We start from the raw sequence: 18,870 nt of genomic DNA, 5'->3' as shown, positions 1-18,870 counted from the left end.
TTCACAGTATCACAGTGCTTGTGCTTAACCCTTATTTTACTTAATAATGGCCCCAAAGCACAAGAGTAGTGATGCTGGCAATATGCCAAAGAGGAGGCATAAAGTGTTTCCTATAAGTGCAAAGGTGAGTACAGTACAATAAAATAACTTTGAGACCACATTCATATAACGTTTATTACAGTATATTGTTATACTCGTTTTATTAATCAGTGTGCTTAATTTATAAATGAAACTTTCTCATAGGTATGTCTTTATCATAGGTTTTTAAGTAGGGGGAAAAACAGCTTACATTGGATTCGGTACTATCTGCGGTTTCCGGCATCCACTGGGAGTCATGGAACGTATCCCCTGCAGTTAAGTGGGGACTACTGCATACTGAAAACTATACCAATGAGTGTAGGTATTCAGAAAGATTAAAAACAATCAAATAGTAATACCCTTTAAAGTAATTCTGATTCATATTTCATATCATATTTCATATCATTTTTTTTACGTGTTAATCATTGGAGTTGTAGTACATCATTAGTACAGATTAAGAAAAATCTATTTACAATATTTTCCCCTCCTAGCAATAGCTTCTACATTTGCGGGTCCACCCCAAAGTGTTCCTAAAACATCTCTTTCAGTCTGTACTGCCTCTTCTAAACAAAGCTCTTTGCCTGCAGTAACAGATTTTTTCAAAGCTCTGATTACTTCCGGTGGCCCATTGATAAACTGCTTTAGCCACTCTTTTGCCTCTTCTAGACATTTAGTTTCATCTGAAGACTGCAAGACCTCTTCGACGATTCCTAGGTTTAAAGCTTTTTCTGAATCCAGTTTGAGGGCCCCACTTAACACTTTGAGAGCTTGTCTACTGCCGATAATTTCAACCAGCCGGGTAGTACCACCCCAGCTTGGTACTATACCCATCTCCTTGTGAACAAATCTGATTTCACTCTCTCTAGTCATCAACCTGCAAAAGAGAAAAGAACTTAATTGTAACTAAATATGTATGCTTTAGTCATAAAGTACTAATTTATAATCTGATCTGAAATCTCCATAGATCTTTATAGGTAGATATGTTATATTAACAATGTTAGAAATATATGGTTAAGTATAGAATTCAATGTATACATGTTACGTAATACTTCCCTTTGAAAACAATGTCAACATTTTTGTGCTTGTTTATCCTTTACTTTGCAAATTGGAATCTAGTCTTCTAAAAGTCCAAAGTGCATCTTTCTAAAGTGAATAGTGGCCTAATGAAAAAAAACCTGGATTAAGTAAAAATATGGGAGAAAATGTTAGGTACATACCTTAAAAAAATAAATAAATAAAAGTCAATAGCATTCGGGGGAAAAAAGTTGTTTTTTGACCCAGCATCTATCCAGTCTTCCAGCAAATATTTACTAAACACTACAAATGCCAGTTTACATTCCTGTTAGGAAAGACATTGAACATTATTTCAGTACTGATAAGTGCTACAAAGAAAAATAAAATGGGGCAAGGCACTAGAGAATGAGGATATGTTTGTTGATGTACTATTTTAGATGGAGAAGGCCTCTGAATATTTGAGCAGCTACCCAAGTGAGTGAGTGACATAAAATTCTGTGGGGAAAGTTCCAGGAAGAGGGAATTGCAAGTACAACGGCCTTGAAGTAAAACAACTGAGTATCTCTAGGGAACAAGCTACTGTAGCTGGAATGGAGTAAACAGAAAACGGTAGTAGACATCAGAGGTAGGTTTTATAGGCCTTAGTGCAGCTTTTATTTTCTAAGTAAAGCTATTTAAAGGAGATTGACCAAGGGAGTAGTATCTGAATTATTTATAAGAGTAAACCCTGAGTGCTGCATTAATTATTTAGCATTTAATAGCACTTGTCTAAGGAATTTTATGTTAACTAATCCTCATATGAGGTATGGTAATATCTTCATTTTACAGAGAGAAACCAAGGTAACTAAGATTAAATATAGCTCACTCACGGCCATGCAGCTATACAGCAGAGCAGATTTTAAACCCAGGTAGGTCAGATCCATTACGTGTGCTGTTAACCTCACAGTACACACAATAGTTAGCTAGACTAGAGTGGAAATAAGGACACTTAAGAAAGTGATAGTGGCCTGGGTTGGAGTGAGAGCAGTGATTTCCTATAGCAGGGATTTTCTCCAAATCCTTGGATTTTTATGAATAGGGTAATTAACAAGCAAAGTGGAACAATAAAGGAGATAGAAATTAGTGAACATAGCAAAAGGCTTAACACTGGACAGTTAAATATTTGTATACTATTAACAGGCTGCATTAAGTTGTACTGTTTATGGAACGCTGTTTATCAGTTTTATTTTGACTGCGTGCTTTGGTGAGACTCTTTCACGTTAAAACCTTAATTTGAACCAAAGGTCATGCCTGAATTTTACTTTTTTAAGAAAAAATATTACTTTCAACTACTCATTACAAAAAAGAAGACATTAAGTTCAGCTTTCCAAAGCGTTCAGTACTCAGCTGCAGGTGGTTTGGTTCTATTAGCACCAAGAACAAGCCTCTGAGTCTTTGACCCTTTAATCAAAAGAAATATTCCAGGAGGTAATTCTCAAAAAAGCCTATTTATTAATCTACTGGGAAAGAGAACTGTCTCCTCACAGCTGTGAATTCCTACAAGGGAAGATCTGCCTCAATTATGAACAACTGCTTTTAGAGGCAAAGAGCCATGAAAATAGTAGTTTTCAATAAATAACTTTTAAATGGGAAGGAAATTAGAACATGTCTCCTAAGAATCTGAATTTAGCTTACAACTGTGAGAGAGGTACTGCCTTATAATAAACAATGTCAAAAATGAAGAAAGTAGAATAGAAATTACAGAAATAATGCCTAATAGTCTTAGAGATAAGAATACTGTTGACAGTGAACACAATCCTATAAAGCTTTTCACAGGATAAATTTAATATGTCACAGTTCTAAATTACATCCTGGTGCTGACAGTGATGTTGGCTCACAGCTATGCCTACAATACAGAAAAGGATTATGTCAGGAATAAATTCATTTAGAATCAGCTGAACATAAAAGTTGGTTAAAGCCCTAGATGCTGGGATAATGTAAATGATCTTATGACAACAAACATTATCTATGTAAGCACATTTATATTTGGAATTATTTGCTTCTAAAGAATATCATCTTTATACCACTTTTTTTTTCCTTTGCTATATTTTACAATGTAAGGTAAGGTATGCCTTTCTGAATCATGTTTTACAACTCTAACAAATCCGGGGGTAATCTTTGTAAAAATACCTGTTGTAATCAAACTCTGACATCCATTCTTTATATACTATATGCCTAGGGTATGCTTGTGTACTGATATACATTTAATGTACATTAGTTACTATGACCAAAAAGTTTTCAATTAAATATGTAACCTTTCACAGCACTCTTTATCAAAAAAATAAAGTTTAAATGTAAAATTTTAAATGCTGATAACCATAATTTATGAAGAAAATGTTCAATCAACAAGATATGTCCAAAAATAGAAACTGATTCCTAATAGACCTTACAGGAGTATACACTAATTACTTCTAGAGTTTAGATGCAGTTTCCTGGTACCTCCTGTAATAAAACTGAATTGCAAGGGATAATCTATGAATACATATAGAAAACTTAAGACAAATCTTAAAATTCTGAAGACTTGTAGCAAACTCAATTTATAAAACCACATTAAACTCCCTTACTTTGACAAGTAAAAGAATTTTAAGTATTTTCCAACTGTTTATTAGTGTAATTATTGGCAATATTTAAAATCTTCTATGACACTTTGGGAGAAGGAAGATAAGGGAAGTAATCAAATGTGGATACATTCATCATTACTGTATGTATTCAACAATGTTATAGGAAAACTATAACTGTGAAAGAGAATCACCTTTGACAGGTATTGCAAAGTCACTGTGGATACCCTAAAGGACTGTTCAGTGTGCTACGTCGTTCTGATTAGTTAGCTATAAATTACAGGTCTTTGGACAAATGTATACAAAAGAAACAATTATCAAATTTTGCTAAAATAGGAAGTAAAAGTTATCAAAGTAAAAGTTTTTTTAATTTTTATTATTAAAAAGGTTCTTTTAGTGAACTCTATGACAAAGAACGGTAACTCATGAAATAATTGTCAGGTGACAGTACAGCTTTTATGTGACGTACATAGAATTGAGCCAGAATCCTGGCTTAGCCACTACACTGGCTGTATTTGACACCTTGTAAAATACAGAAAAGAAAAACAGACACAGGGTATAAAGAGGATACGAAAGATTAAATTATATAATTCTGGGCCTCAATATGCTTGTTTATAAAATAGATATAATAAAAGTACTTATACCATAGAATGATTATGAATATTAAATGAGTTAGCACGTGACTTAGATGCTTAGAACATACATGTGCCACAATGCTTTTACAAAGATTCTTAACAGGGACTGTTTTTATATGTTTTTTAAAAAATCAGTGCGAAATATGCCTCAGCCACATTTATAGTAGAACAATATTATTTATAATTTTATTTGGAATATTAAAGTTGTATATATTTTATACCTTTACAGTGCCTGACACATTAAATTCTATGTGTACTAGCTATTATTAAGCTGGTTGCACTGATAGTAGGTCACCACAAATAACAATAGTATTTCTGCTAGAGAGGTAGTATAAAGTTTCCAGACTAAAATCACTCAATCCCTAAAGTACTGAAAGTAAAACAGCTATACTTAGATATTATGAAGCCCAGCAAATGACAGTATAAAATACTTCCTCAATATCTGTTAATGGAGACTAAAAAATATATACGATTTTTATATTTCCAAATAAAAGAAATAATACTATGTTCTACTATAGATATAGATATGGCTGAAGGAGAAGATGCTAAATTTATTTTAAAAAAATCTCTTTAAGATACAAGTTAAGGAATATTGTGCAATATAAGTAAAAGCATAAATATTTTAAAATTGTAAAGAAACCATTCATGTTAAAAAATTAAATACATGATGTCATAAATTTAAAGGTTGGAATCACTGATTTAAGTCAACTTTAGTCTAGTGCCAGAAACTACCAGTCCTTTTGCATATTTAGAGCCCAAGACAACAAATATGGTACATAAAATTATGTGATCAGCAAAAGCATTTGGTTCCAAACAATACTTTAAAATCATGCCTTAAACAGAAACACTTATTTGTTTGCACATCTACTCTCCTGGCCCCTTCTCCCTCTTGTTTCTACCTGCCATTATATCACAAGACAAATTATGGAAAATAGAAGGAAAGAACCCAAAGATTCTCCACATAATCTCACCTTTCTGATTTGCTATTCTCAGATTATTGGCCTCATGAGGCTCCATTTATTTTATGCAAAGAGACTGCTTGAGTTAAAAAGTATGAGTGAATTTGTGTGTGTGTGTGAGTGTGTGAGTGTATGTGTGTGGTGGTAGAATAAGGAACAGACAGGAAAATGTGTGTGTTGGTAGAATAAGGAACAGACAGGAAAATGGGGAAAATCAAGTCTGATTTTTATATTCAGTTAGTAATCCTAGCATGCTCAGAAGTTGATTTTCTTGATATCACAGGCTCTAAAGTAGGAATTTCTACATAATATGGAGGTAACTGCAACACAAAGCAACATGGACAAAACAACTGCTCCCTGAGGTGGACGCCTCATTCAGAGTACAAGCACTGCCACATCAAAAATAGAACTCATTTTTTAATGTCTCTGGGATGTGTTGGGTGTGTGTGTGTGTGTGCGCGCACATGTGTACATTTGTCAATGCAAGCATGTGTATTATGTATATATTTTGTATTTTGACTTATTAAGTTAGTATTTTAAGAAAAGGGCTACCTATAGTAGCTTCCTTGGGACAACTCTCTTTCTGTGTAATATACTTTCAACTAATAGGTAGCAGCTGGAAATGCTAATACTGTGGGCTGAGGGATATTTATGTTCGTGAAAACAATGTTAAAAATGGGAAACAAATTAGGTAGAGCCTCTACATTGCATTGTTGAAAATTTTATTTTGGTAGGGAATTGAAAGAAAAAAACTTGTTTTTCATTCAGTATATAAAAAACCTAAATCCATGATACTACAAAGAAAAACAAGAAAATGTAGATAATTCACAAACACACACACAAAAGGAACATATAAAAATTTATGCCCCACCAAAGACAAGGACACTTTCTTAGTCTAATAAAGAATACAAAATACTACAGCAAACATCTCATAATGATGAAAATACTGAACACTTTTCTTTGATATCAGAAATAAGGAAAGTACTACAGCCACTTCTGATCATCTTTGTACTAGAATACCTAGACAGTTCAATAAGGCAAAATTAAAGAAGTTACAAGGACTAGATTATAAGAAAAACTTATTATTTATAGATGATATGATTGTGTGCATAGAATATCCAAGAATACATAAGTAATCTATTAAAATTAGTAAGTTAATTTTGTAAGTTTATTGGCTACAAGATCAATAAAAATTAGTAGCATTTCTATAAGTCTGCAGCAAACAACAAAAATACTATCATTTACAGTAGCACTAAAAGAAAAAAACTAAGAAAAAAATCAAATGCGTACAAATAAATCTAACAAAAGGCATGTGACTTCTATACTGAAAACTAGAAAACATTACTGAAATTAAAGAACTGAATTTAGTATCTTCAATTAGCATAGTTAAATGAAAAAAGAAAAATCTTGATTCAGAAATTTAAAAATCAGTAACAGAAATGCCCTTCCCCCTCCAAAAAAAAAAAAAAAGCATAGTGGGCGGGGAGATAAATGATAGCTGACTGAATTCAAGAAGAAAATAGAAGAAAAAGACAATAGGTTAGAATGAAATTCTAATAAGGCACACTGAAGAAAAGCAAGAAAATAACCAATAAAATGAGAACTGGTTAAAAGAAGAGTTAGAGATATAGGAAAAGAAGATGTATTAGATGTATAATTAGAGTAACAGAAACAACTAATATTTGCACAATGAAAGGCTCTACTGGATATCTGGGAAAACTGACTCTAAAGAATAAACTCTGACACATATCCTAATAAAAGTATTAGACTTTAAAGACAGAAAACTCAGGGCTTCTGGGCAAAAAAAAATTTAAAATTTAAAAATCAAATAACTTATAAGGGCAAAAGAATTATAATGCCACTGGATTTATCAGAAGCAAAAAAGTTCCAGACCCAGATGGTTTCAAAGGGAAATTTTACCAAATCTTTACATACAATGATGTTCCAATGCCATATAGATTTGGTTTTGAGATAGAAAATTAAGAAAAAAACAATTATTTTAATGAAGTAGGTATAACATTAATATCTAAATCTGGTAAGTATAGCACAAAAAAATAAAATTAGATTTATTTTATGTATATCGTAGTAGGTAATCTCCAAGATAGTCCCTAATGGTCACTGCATCCTGATATTTGCAACCTCGTGTAATCCTTTCCTCTTGTGTGTGGACTGGACCTAGTGACGCACATCTAACAAGCAGAATACAGCAAAAAAGATGGGATGTCCCTTCCAAGATTAAGTGACAAAAAGACTGTGGGGTCTCCATTTTGTGAATCATCTCTTATTCTCTTTCTCCCAGAACCCTTACTTTGGGGGAAGCAAGCTTCCTGGTTGTAGGTAGCCCTGTTGTAAGCCCAAGTGTCAAGAAACCAACATCCCCAGCTAACAACCAGTGAGAACCTGAAGCCTGCCAACAACCACTAGAGTGCGCTTAGAACTGGATCTTCCCTTAGTTGAGCCTTGGCTGACATCTTGATGATAGCCTCATGAGAGACCCTAAGCCAAAGGCACCTAGCCAAGCAATATATGGATTCCTGACTCCCAGAAATAATAAATACTTGTGTTTTATCTCATATAATGAGTCAATAAATGTTTGTATTTTAAGTTGCTAAGTTTTGGGGGTGATTTATTACTCAGCAGTAGATAACTAATGCAAATATTAAAGCAAAAATCTTAAATAAAATTATTATCAAATAGATTTCAATACCACGTTAAGAAAATCATATACCATGTCTAAAAGGGCTGTATTCTTTAACTGATGTTAGGAATAAATTCATATAATTAATCATATTATTAGGTCTAAAGAGAACAACCATTTACCTCTATAGATACTGAAAAATCCTAAGATGAAATTTGGTACCTCAAAACTCTTGAAAAAAATAGGAATGGAAGGATAATTCCTCAGCTTGAACCTATATACCAACATAACCTCAATCCAAAAGCCAGCATCTTACTTAAGAGTGAAAAACCAGAGAGGCATGTCCACAAAGCTCAGGAACAAAGCAAGGTTGACAGGTCTCTCCACCGCAACTTTATAGGTACTATAGGTACTAACTGACACAATAAAACTATTAGAGAATTAATAATTGTGAAAAAGTGAAACTATTTCCATACATAATTAGAAAATTGTAATGAATCAATGATAAAAATAACTCAAACAATAGAAAAATTTAGGAGGGTAAGCAGCATATAAAATTAATATAAAAATAACCAGCCTATAGAGAAATATTAATCAATTAGATGACATAAAGAGAAAACCCAACAAGAATGAAAAAAGTACTTTTAAATAAACTTAAAAAGAAATTTTTTTTAATCTAAGGAGAAAATTATAAAACTCCCCTGAGACACAAACATAGACTTGAACAAATGTTAAGATATCTCATTCTTAGTGTCTCGACATTATCAAGATGTCAGTTACCCCTAAATTAATTTATAAATTTAATGTTAGTCAAATAAAAATATCGATATCTGTTCTTTATTCTGGAGCTAGACAAACTGAAATGAAAGCTATAGAAAAAAATAAATATGCAAGAAAAAAATAGCATGTTTGATAAAATATTGCATCAATGTTAAATTTCCTGCATTTGACAACTTTACTATGGTTATGGAAGAGAATATTCTTGTTGTTAAAAAAGAATATATATTTACAGGCACGTCTGGTTTCATTGTATTTTGCTTTATTGCACTTCGCAGATACTGCAATTTTACAAATTGAAGGTTTGTGGTAACCTTGCACCGAGCAAGTCTATGGTGCATATTTCCAACAGCATTTGCTCATTGTGTTAGATTTTGTTAATTCCTGTAATATTTCAAACTTTTTCATTATTATTATATTTGTTATCGCAATCTGTGATCAGTGATCTTTGATATTACTATTATAACTATTTTTGGCTCCATAAACCATGCCCATATAAGACAGCAAATTTGATTGATAAATGTGTGTGTTCTGAATGTTCCACGTATTGACCATTTCCCTCTCTCTCTCCCTTTCCTGGGGCCTCCCTATTCTCAGTCCTGAAAGTGCGTAGAATTGAAATCTGCCAGTTGTAACCAGGATGAGCCTGGAAGTGAATTTTCTCTCAGAGTCTTCAGAGCTCAGTCCAGCTGAACACTGATTTTGGCCCAGGGTGAGCAGGTTTAGAAACACCAGTTGAGTTCAGCTGGACTCTGGACCTACACGTCTGTGAGATAATACACTGATTTTGTTTAAGCCACTAAACTTGTGGTAATTTGTTATGGCTGTAATAAAAAACTAATACTCAAATAAATATTTTCTTTATATTTCATCTGAAACATTTTTAATTAGTTGGGACAGATTAAAAAATTAGAAGCAAGTTATTTTATCACAGCTCTAGCATTTTATTTCCCCATACCAATTTTGGTACTAAAAGGGAAACGATGTTTGAGTGCCTAGATAATGAACACTAAGAAATGCTACTTTTAATTCATATGTTAATATTTTGCTTTTAAAAATGTTTTTAAAAAGCCATTTCTTTAAGAATGTTTTACATGAAGATTATGACTCACTTGAATGCAATTTAATGTGGGTGTTTATATATGGCAAGTATACCTGAGTGTTTCTGACATATTAATTCATTATATGTATTATCAGTTGGTGCTTACAGGGTTGGGGGCAGGGGATGGGGTAATGCTAGAATGCTGTATGAGCTCATTTATTTGGAATATTCATCTCAAGTGTATGTCTCATCTTCTGAAATATTTTCCATTGGTAATGGGAGAGCAGCAAGGATGAAAACATCATTTGAGTGAAGGCTAGGCAATTCTCCAATGTAAGAAAAGTTAAGCTAAAAAGGGTCAACATATATATACCTAAGAAAGGAATTTATCTTTTAAGCAGAATGTTATAAATGCTTTTGGTGTCCTTTTGGAACAGGCAGATATTTTTAGAATATAAGCTAATTTGTCATGGAAGACAGCTGACAAGGTACTGTTATAAAGTTGGGGGGAGAGAATTAGCTAGTAAATTATATCGATTTATCACTTCTTGATAATTGTGACTAGTAATATAAGTAGTCCAATATGCAACCCTCTCTATTAGCATTTAACTTTTAAAAACTTTTGCTTTTCTTGTGTAGGTTAAAACGTCTGAATAGTCTAGGACAGTGTTTTTCAAACTTCTATTGTGAAAGATCAGTTTCTACTTTTTTGAAATTTTTCATCAGCTGTGGACAAATAATTTTGTAAAATGTAATAAAACTGTACTACTAGAAAAATGAAACAAAAACCCAAGACATACAAGTTTTTGGAATAGCTCTAGTATATATGGGTGCTAACCATATGTTTAATGAATGACTCAACTGAATGCAATTTAATATGGGGGTCTATATAGAACATGTCTTCATTGGAAAAATGAATGCATATTACTAGATATATCTGATGAGAGTAGTACCCTCAAACATCTCATATCAAATAAAAATAAATATTTTATGAAGCTCTAGGACACATGGCACTTCCTTCATTTAGAGAACAACACAGCAAGGCAGATTAGCAGTATTAAAGAACCGAATAATCTCTGTGATTCTGCCTTTTGTCCTAAGCCCTATCTAAACCCAAACACAGATAAAGAATAAACAAGAAGGAAGATGTAAAAGTCTGATAAATGCTTAAAGATTAACATCAACACACTTTCTTCAGAGGACATCTATAGTTTTAATATGCACTCCTATTTACTATAGAGGTTTATTAAGTATAACGCACCTTCGTATAAAGCTTAGGATTATTTAAATGTATTAAATTACATATATAAATATATACTTTATATTTATGTATTACATATATAATTATATATGTAAGTTGTATATTCTATAAGTACCTGTATTTCAGGGCAAAGTGAGAAAAGCCTTTAATCCTTTCACACATAGAGCATTTTATATTTTATATTAAGTTGTCCATAGGACTGACTGCTTTCTCATCACTGAATGAAATGTAGCATCCTAATGCAATCTGCACTGATGACAGCAGAGAGCACTGTTGTACAAGAATCCTCTCCAATTTAGAAGTACTAGTTTTCAGATGCTAGAATCATTGTAAATTATCTTATACACAAACCTATTTTAAAATCTCTATGTAAATATAAAGTTAGATATTTAAACTGATAAGCTGAAACCTGAATCATAAATTATACAAAAGAAAAATTAACATAAAAATTTACTTTGCATGAATTAGCTTACCAAATCTTTCCTCATACTATTTCTATAACTATATGATGCCATTTATATGAAGTTCAAAAAGGAAAAAAATAGAATATATTGGTTATAGACTAGTTAAGTTTATAAAACTATAAGAAAAAGTAAGAAAGTAATTACAAAATTCAGGGTAAATTCTATCTTCTGGATGGAAATGAGAGGACTGTGATTTAGAAGGGGCATGTTGGGGGCTTCAGGAGTACTGGCAATGCTCCAGTTCTTGACCTATATCATGGTTACACAGGTTCCCATTTTGTAACAAGTCATTAGATCAAACATTTATGTTTTAACAAACAAAACCAAAATATTTAAGGCCTTATTAAAATGGCATCAGTATTTAGAATTTCTTAAGGCACAAAAGATAACAATAAAATAAACTGTATGTACATATAAATATCTATTTCAAAAACAGGCCTTCTAAACCAAGGGTCCATGGATGAGATTTCATGTGGTTTCCTAAAATAGGGTTCCTAGCTTTTGTTACATCTCAAAAAACTAGAAGAACAATGTGCAAATGTGGAAATATCATCTAGGTATTAATGCAGGTCCAGCTATCTTAGAAGTAATTAAGTTCCAAAATTATTCAAACGACAGACTAAAACATATCTAACAGTGGAAGAATTTCTGGTTAGGGAAATCAGCTTCACTCATACAGTTAAAAATTCAGATATGCTTAAACCCAAATATTGTTTCTGATAAAAAAAAAAAGTTAAGTAAATAACTGCTGGCTTTAGCAGCATTTGATGGAGAATCTTTTACATACATTTGTAATAGATGAAAAATAAATCAGATTACAAATTATTTTTTTAAATGCTTAAACTATGTACCAAGATTTGTCCAAATTGCGTAGAATAAGTTAAAACTTAAATTGCATTCTAGTCACTAATATGAATGTATTTCTGTAAAAAGTTATTTTTAAATAGTTTTAAACGTTTATTTATTAAATTAAATAAATAAATAAATAAATAAAATTTAAAAGTTTATTAAATAAATAAAAAGGCATTTTTTTCTTTAAAAGATAATTGCTTGTTTAAAGCAAAAGCATAATAATAATTTGTGGAGTTATGCAGAAGCAAAATGTATGGCAACAACAGCATGAAAGGCAGGATAAGGGAAATAGGAGTATATTGTAATATTTATATTTTATGTAAAGTAATATTATTTGAAGGAGGATACAATAAGTTTAAAACAAAAGTATTAACTCTAACCCAACCAGTAAAAAGATCTAGAAATGTGTATGTATGTATATATATGTTCATGTATGTACATATGAACATATACAACTAGAAAATCTATTTTCTACATTTTAGAAATATGTTTTTTACCCATATATGCAGTATATTGCCATTCAAGAAATTTATATGTCTTGGTTTTGTTTAATTTTTCTAGTAAAATACTTACGCTATATATACACAGTAATAGAGAAAATAATATATAAAATATATATAAAATATAAATATATAGTAAAATATATTACTAGAAAAATATATGTATTTGATATATATATATCAAAAAGGTATGGTCAATAAAAGAGGTAAAATGAGATCATAAAATATAACCTAGAATGAAGCAAGTAACGAGAGTAAGAAAGAATAAACAAGATCGGACAAACAAAAACAAATATCAAGATGGTAGATTTAAACTCAATTATATCAATAACGATATTGAATATAAATAATGTAAACACTCCATATAAAAGAAAGAGATCATCAGACAGAATAAAAAGCAAGATCCAAATATATATTGTCTACTAATTAGAATTACTTTGAGAAATACAACATATTGTAGGGAGCTAAAGCTCCCCAAATTCAAAAGAGTGCATGGATTATCTCGGGAGGCCTGCTTGCATAAAAAAGAAAAGGCTGGTTCTGTGGAATTCCAGGAAGAAGAAGATTAAGTATAGTCGAAGGGAGTGTCGAAGGGAGTGTCAATTGTACCTCGATCTTCAGGATGTTACTTTTATTATGTTATTTTGGGATACACAAAGGAACAGATTATGTATAAAGAGAAGCATAAGAAATAAACTCGGAGAGACAGTTGTGAGATCTGTTCTCCCTCCTGCACCCTGTCTGTCTTCTCTTTTTTCTCAGTCCCCGCTCCCCCATTCAGGTACCCGGTTTGACTTAGTCGGCGGGCTTCCGACAACATATACTTAAATGAAAGAACAGAAAAAGGAATACCACAGAAATATTAATGCTATATTTATATCTGACAAAATAATTCTTGATTGCATCCTAGAGTAGACAAAGGACATTAGTATGACAATTAAAAAAATTAAAGTCTGTAGATTAGTTTAAGTACTGTAATGATATTAATTTTCTGGTTTGATAACTGCCCTGTGGTTATAAATGACATAAATATGTGGAGAAACTAAGTGAAAGGCATATGGGGATTATTTGTGCTATTTTTGCAAGTTTTTCATAGATCTGTAATTATTTCAAAATGAGAATTTAAAAGTATTTTAAAAAATAAAAATTTCTGCTTTTCAAAAGATACTACTACTAAAATGAAAAGGCTGAGAGAATATTCACAATACTTATATGACATAAAAATTATATTTGACTTATTTATAAAAGGACTTTTATACAGAATATATAATAACAATAAATAATACGCATAGAAAGGCATATCATTGGGCAATAAAATGAACAGATCACTGATACCCAGACTAATACATGCTATATGTAACACTTTTCAACACTAAGAAGTAATAAAGTAGTGATACATGGTACAACACCAATGAATCTCAAATAATTACACTAAATGAAAGAAGCCAAACACAAAAAAATAGTGCATACTGTATGAATTTATTTTATGAAACTCTAAAAAAAGCAAATCTAATTTAGAATGAGAACGTGATCAGCCTTTGCCTTGGACAAGGGTAGGAAATGACTGGGAAAAGGTATGTGCAAACGTGGAGGGCCGATAAAAATCTTTTATATCTTGATTTTGGAGGTGGTTACACAAATGTAGAATGCAAATAATACCTCAATAAAACTGATTTTATTTTTATTTATTTATGTTTGTTTTTTTATTTTTTTATTTTTTTTAGGCGGGGCAACCCTTGGTTGACTTCACAGATTGCAAGGACCTGGCCAGCTTACAATCCTTTATTTTTTATTTTTTATGCTTACAGCACCTGGTCTTCCTAGATGATCTCCCATTCAAGTACTAACCAGGCCCGGCCCTGCTTAGCTTCCAAGATCAGACGGGATTGGGCTTATTCAGGGTGGCATGGCTGTAGACAAAACTGATTTTAAAATTATTAAAGTGAAAATTAAACAGTCTAATTAAATATTCACATCTTTTAGCATCCTAATTATATATGGGTCTTTTTGATGGGTGTCTTTTATATTATTATATTTTCATAGCATTTTAGTACAATGGATAGTTTATAACAGTTACCTTACATACTTTAAAAATCTGAACTTAGAAAATATAAAATTTGTGATTCAAGGAATAGAGCTGAAAGGGAACTAAAGAACTGTATTAGTCACCTGCTTCCACTATTTCCCCCTAGCCTACAGCACTGCATGCCAGAGAGGAATGGCTTTCTCTTTAGTGTCTGAATGGGAGAGTCAAAATTCTAAACACTGAATGTCTCCTCTTAGTGTATGCTCCAACATTTTTCTTTGCCAGGATCGAGTGTATAATGAATGGAGAAAAAAGGAAGCCAGGATTAGCCTTAAGGTTGAAAAGTCAAAGAGATTTAATGAGTTTAAAAGTATGCCAAAACATTGCCATACTGGCATGTCGGTAAAAGAGAGTGGAACAAGGTAACTTTAAAACTTTAATCAGTGTCACCTGTACATTGATGTGTGCTTTAGGTTAAGCATTATGCTAAAACCTACATATTCATTAACTTATTTAAACCTATCTATAAACATTTAAAGGAGATTATTTCTATTTTATAAATAAAGAAATTGAGACTTACCTGAAGTCAAATTAAAAGTGGCAAACTGTAATTGAACCTAAGTCTATCTGACTCCAGTGCTCGGGCTCTTTACTGTTTTGACATTTGACTTCCCACTATGCTATATACACTACCTTTTGCATTATAAAGAGGCTCAAGTGTAAGTCTGTGCAGATCAAAGAACATTGTACTGGTTTTCTTTAAAGCTGAGCTAGTAGGTCTTAGTAATGGTAACTGAGAACACAGTTTCAAGTACATATAAAGCATTAGGATTCTACAAGATGTCATTCCTATGAAGTATAGCTACCCAATACTAAAAAGAATTCTAGGGATTGAAGAGTTATTGGTCCCAAATAACTTTCTCTAATATTATTCCCTAATCAGCCCAAAAGTTCCACAAAGTTACTATAAATCACAGTAAAGCTAAGAAATGGACATCAAAAAACTTATTTTTATTGGTTAAAAGGATGACTGTAACAGTCTCTCTTCCTCTATTCTCTCTTCCTTTTTTTTTTTTTTTTTGTTTTTTACTTTTCTTTGTATAATTATTTTGAATCTTAAACTTTAAAAATCCTTCCCCAGGGATTTTGCTAAAATAGATTTACTTAAAATCATCGTTTTAACTTTTTGAATGCATGGTACTAAAGTATTGGTAGAGTTATTATACTAGATCAACTAAAATTATCGACTTTAATTACTGACAAAAAAAATTGCTAACTGATTATCCTCTTTGAGAATATACCAAATATTTATATTCATGAAAAAAAAACTCCATTTGAGCATATGTTAATTATATTTGTGCAAGAACTAATGCAATTTTCATCCTACCTGAAATCACATGCTGTAGTAAATTCTGCTCCTCCACCCAAGGCCCAACCTTGAATAAGCGCAACACTTATTAAAGGAAGTCTGTATATTGAAGGAAATAGGAAAAATGGCTGTTAATATTTTTTATTTTAATATTAATCTAAAAATGTCATTAAAAACTTAAGATGCAGTAGAAACAAATTATTAAACTATGTTTATAATAACAAACGAACCCCAAAGGATAGTGGAAACTTGAGCCAAGTGCATCATGAGGAGTATACGGTGCAATACTAAAGATACAATAATTCATACTGAATGCCTCGCCATATAAGTTTATTGAAATACCTCCCTGAATCATTACATATTTTTAAACTACAGCTGTATTATAACTTTATTAAAATAAATGAACATTTTATAGCTCCTAGAACTTCTCAACAACTAGCAATCAGGAATAATTCAATGTGATATTATCTCAGTTCACTTTTATTGATATCAGGTGGGAACGTGAAGGCTGTATTCAGAGGGAAGAAATGTCAGACAGAAGACTGAGCTCCAAAACTGTGTTATTATAAAGGTCTCTATCAAATATCTTTTCATCACTCACTGAAACGGTCCACAGACTAATCCTACAGAAAGGAATGGTTCTGTGGTAAAAATAAATCTCTCACCTTTCCTGTTTGCGAAGACCCACTTTGCAGCAGTGTGCATTAAAAGGTAAATCTAAAATGTTTTGAAAAGTATAGAATTTTTTGCAGATTCTAACCAAAATGCAAAGCTGTAGCTTTAAAGTAATTGAAAATGTCTTAACACAAACTGCTTCTAATTAAAAAGAATTATTTTTTGAAAAACCAAAAAACTTTTAAGATTTATCTAAGAAAAAGTCAAATGTAATAGGGAGAGGGAGGTGAACAGGAGCTAATACAATTTTAAAAGGCATTTTAGAATAGTTTTATGATTCCATTATTCTTTCTAGACTCTCACATACAAAGAACACCAAGAGTACAGTGATGTCCATTTAGTAAGTATGATAAATATACATAAACTTCCTTAGTTTTTATCATCTTAAAATTGTTTCCAGTTGGAATATGGGAGTAGAAAGCTCATCAGCTTAAACATGTCATTGTTTGTAACCCCGAATGCATAGTAATAGCCAAGAAGAATTCTTTTCCTTTTCCTTTTCATCTGGGTACAAAGTGAATCTACCTTCCCCAGAAAGCTGTAAAAGCCTTCTCTAATCCATGGCTCTTTTTTCTCTTCTCTCTTCTCCGAATACAGATCACTTCGCTATACAGACTATACAGTCTACTAATTTTGAATATTAGGTAAACTTTATGTGTCGTCTCTGGACTGGTGTCTTTACTTTGCTCTGATAACAGTATTTAACTTCCCCATATCTATACCTAAATACAGCTAGTAATATAAACTCTTTAGGGAAAGGTGCTATGTCTTAAATTCTTTTTATCTCTCATGTCCCTTATTTTTAAAATATTTGTATATACGTCACTAACGTTTAATTAAATGACTGTCCTCGATGGCACAAATAGTTCATCATTAGAATAAATGGAGTTTTAAAATCAGCTATTTTCTTTTAAACTGGTACAAAACATTGAATAACAAAGAACTATTTTTGGTATTTTAGAAATCATTTTAAAAAGAAAACACATTACCTCATTAATCTTGTCAAGGTGTTTTGCATGAACATACATAAGGCTATTCCATCCTATATAAGAATAAGCACAAACATAAAGGTATAATGCAAATGTTTTATGCTAGAAATTAAAAAAAAATTTTTTTTCAGCATTTAAAAAGTAATGAAACCAAAAAGACATCTAAAATCTTACTTAAAACTCTTTGATGCTGTCTGAAATACAAATGATGCAGTATTTTATTTTGTTCATAATTTAGAAATCCTTGAGCTCAGCTTTGCATGAGATATTAGCAAAGACTTAGGTGTGAGAATCAGATCACATATCCCAGAAATGCAGAGTTCTACTCAGGGTAATATGGAGGGAAGAGATACAAGATGCATATACCTATTACTCCAAACTCTGATCCTCTTAAGAATATAAACATATATAAAACAATTTTTTAAGAGTTCTAAACTTATTACCTCTTTGTCCCCACACACTTATTTCAAGCTTGTTTGATCTGATCTCAGCTTTCTCTCAAGACTTCACTCAAAGGTGTCTAATAATCTCCTATTTGTTAAATTAAATGGCTTTTCCTTATCCTCACCTCCCTCTCTCTCTCCATAACAAATGGTATCTTGCTTTGACCAGTTTCTTCATTTTGATATTCTCTTTTAGTTTCTAGTAATATTGTCCATTCCTGATTCTCTTCCTATTCTTCTTCATTGTTCTTTTCCAGTTTTCTTCTTTGTCTCTTCTTATTCAACTAATGTTCTAAATGCACGTATTCCCAAAAATCCAACCCATGATTCTTTCTCTTATCTATAATTTCTTCTTTAGAAGTCTCATACATTTCCATTGCTTCAACTCCTGTTTTCAAGTAGAGTCCCAAAACCTACTAGAAATTTCACGTTCTGCCAATACTTCATATTCAGCATGGCAAAACCAACTGAGAGCGAAAATGCTGAGTTTGAATCATAGTGAAATACTTAATAACCTGAACGTGAGCAAGTCAAATATGTTAATTTTAAAA

At 31.7% G+C, this 18,870-nt stretch overlaps 1 protein-coding gene and 1 pseudogene across 3 annotated transcripts in view; both read right to left on the bottom strand.

Annotated features, from left to right (window-relative positions):
* Positions 1–166: 166 nt before the first annotated feature.
* ECHDC1 (ethylmalonyl-CoA decarboxylase 1) overlaps positions 167–18,870 on the bottom strand; it is a 28,421-nt gene continuing 9,717 nt past the window's right edge. For 2 of the 3 annotated variants that reach the window (XM_023529821.1, XM_011358734.2), the window contains 3 exons: positions 17,877–17,929; positions 16,231–16,311; positions 414–952 (listed from right to left, as the gene is read on the bottom strand). In XM_023529821.1, coding sequence (XP_023385589.1) covers positions 544–952; positions 16,231–16,311; positions 17,877–17,929 — 543 coding nt within the window. In that variant the 3' untranslated portion in view covers positions 414–543. Of the gene's footprint in view, positions 953–16,230; positions 16,312–17,876; positions 17,930–18,870 lie in introns of all 3 variants that reach the window. The other variant, XM_011358733.2, reaches the window with a different exon arrangement.
* LOC111738781 lies at positions 14,617–14,735 on the bottom strand (annotated as a pseudogene).

This window comes from Pteropus vampyrus, unplaced genomic scaffold, assembly GCF_000151845.1.
Source record: "Pteropus vampyrus isolate Shadow unplaced genomic scaffold, Pvam_2.0 Scaffold43, whole genome shotgun sequence".
Classification (NCBI taxonomy): Eukaryota; Metazoa; Chordata; class Mammalia; order Chiroptera; family Pteropodidae; genus Pteropus; species Pteropus vampyrus.
This window is presented reverse-complemented; position numbering and strand designations above follow the sequence as displayed.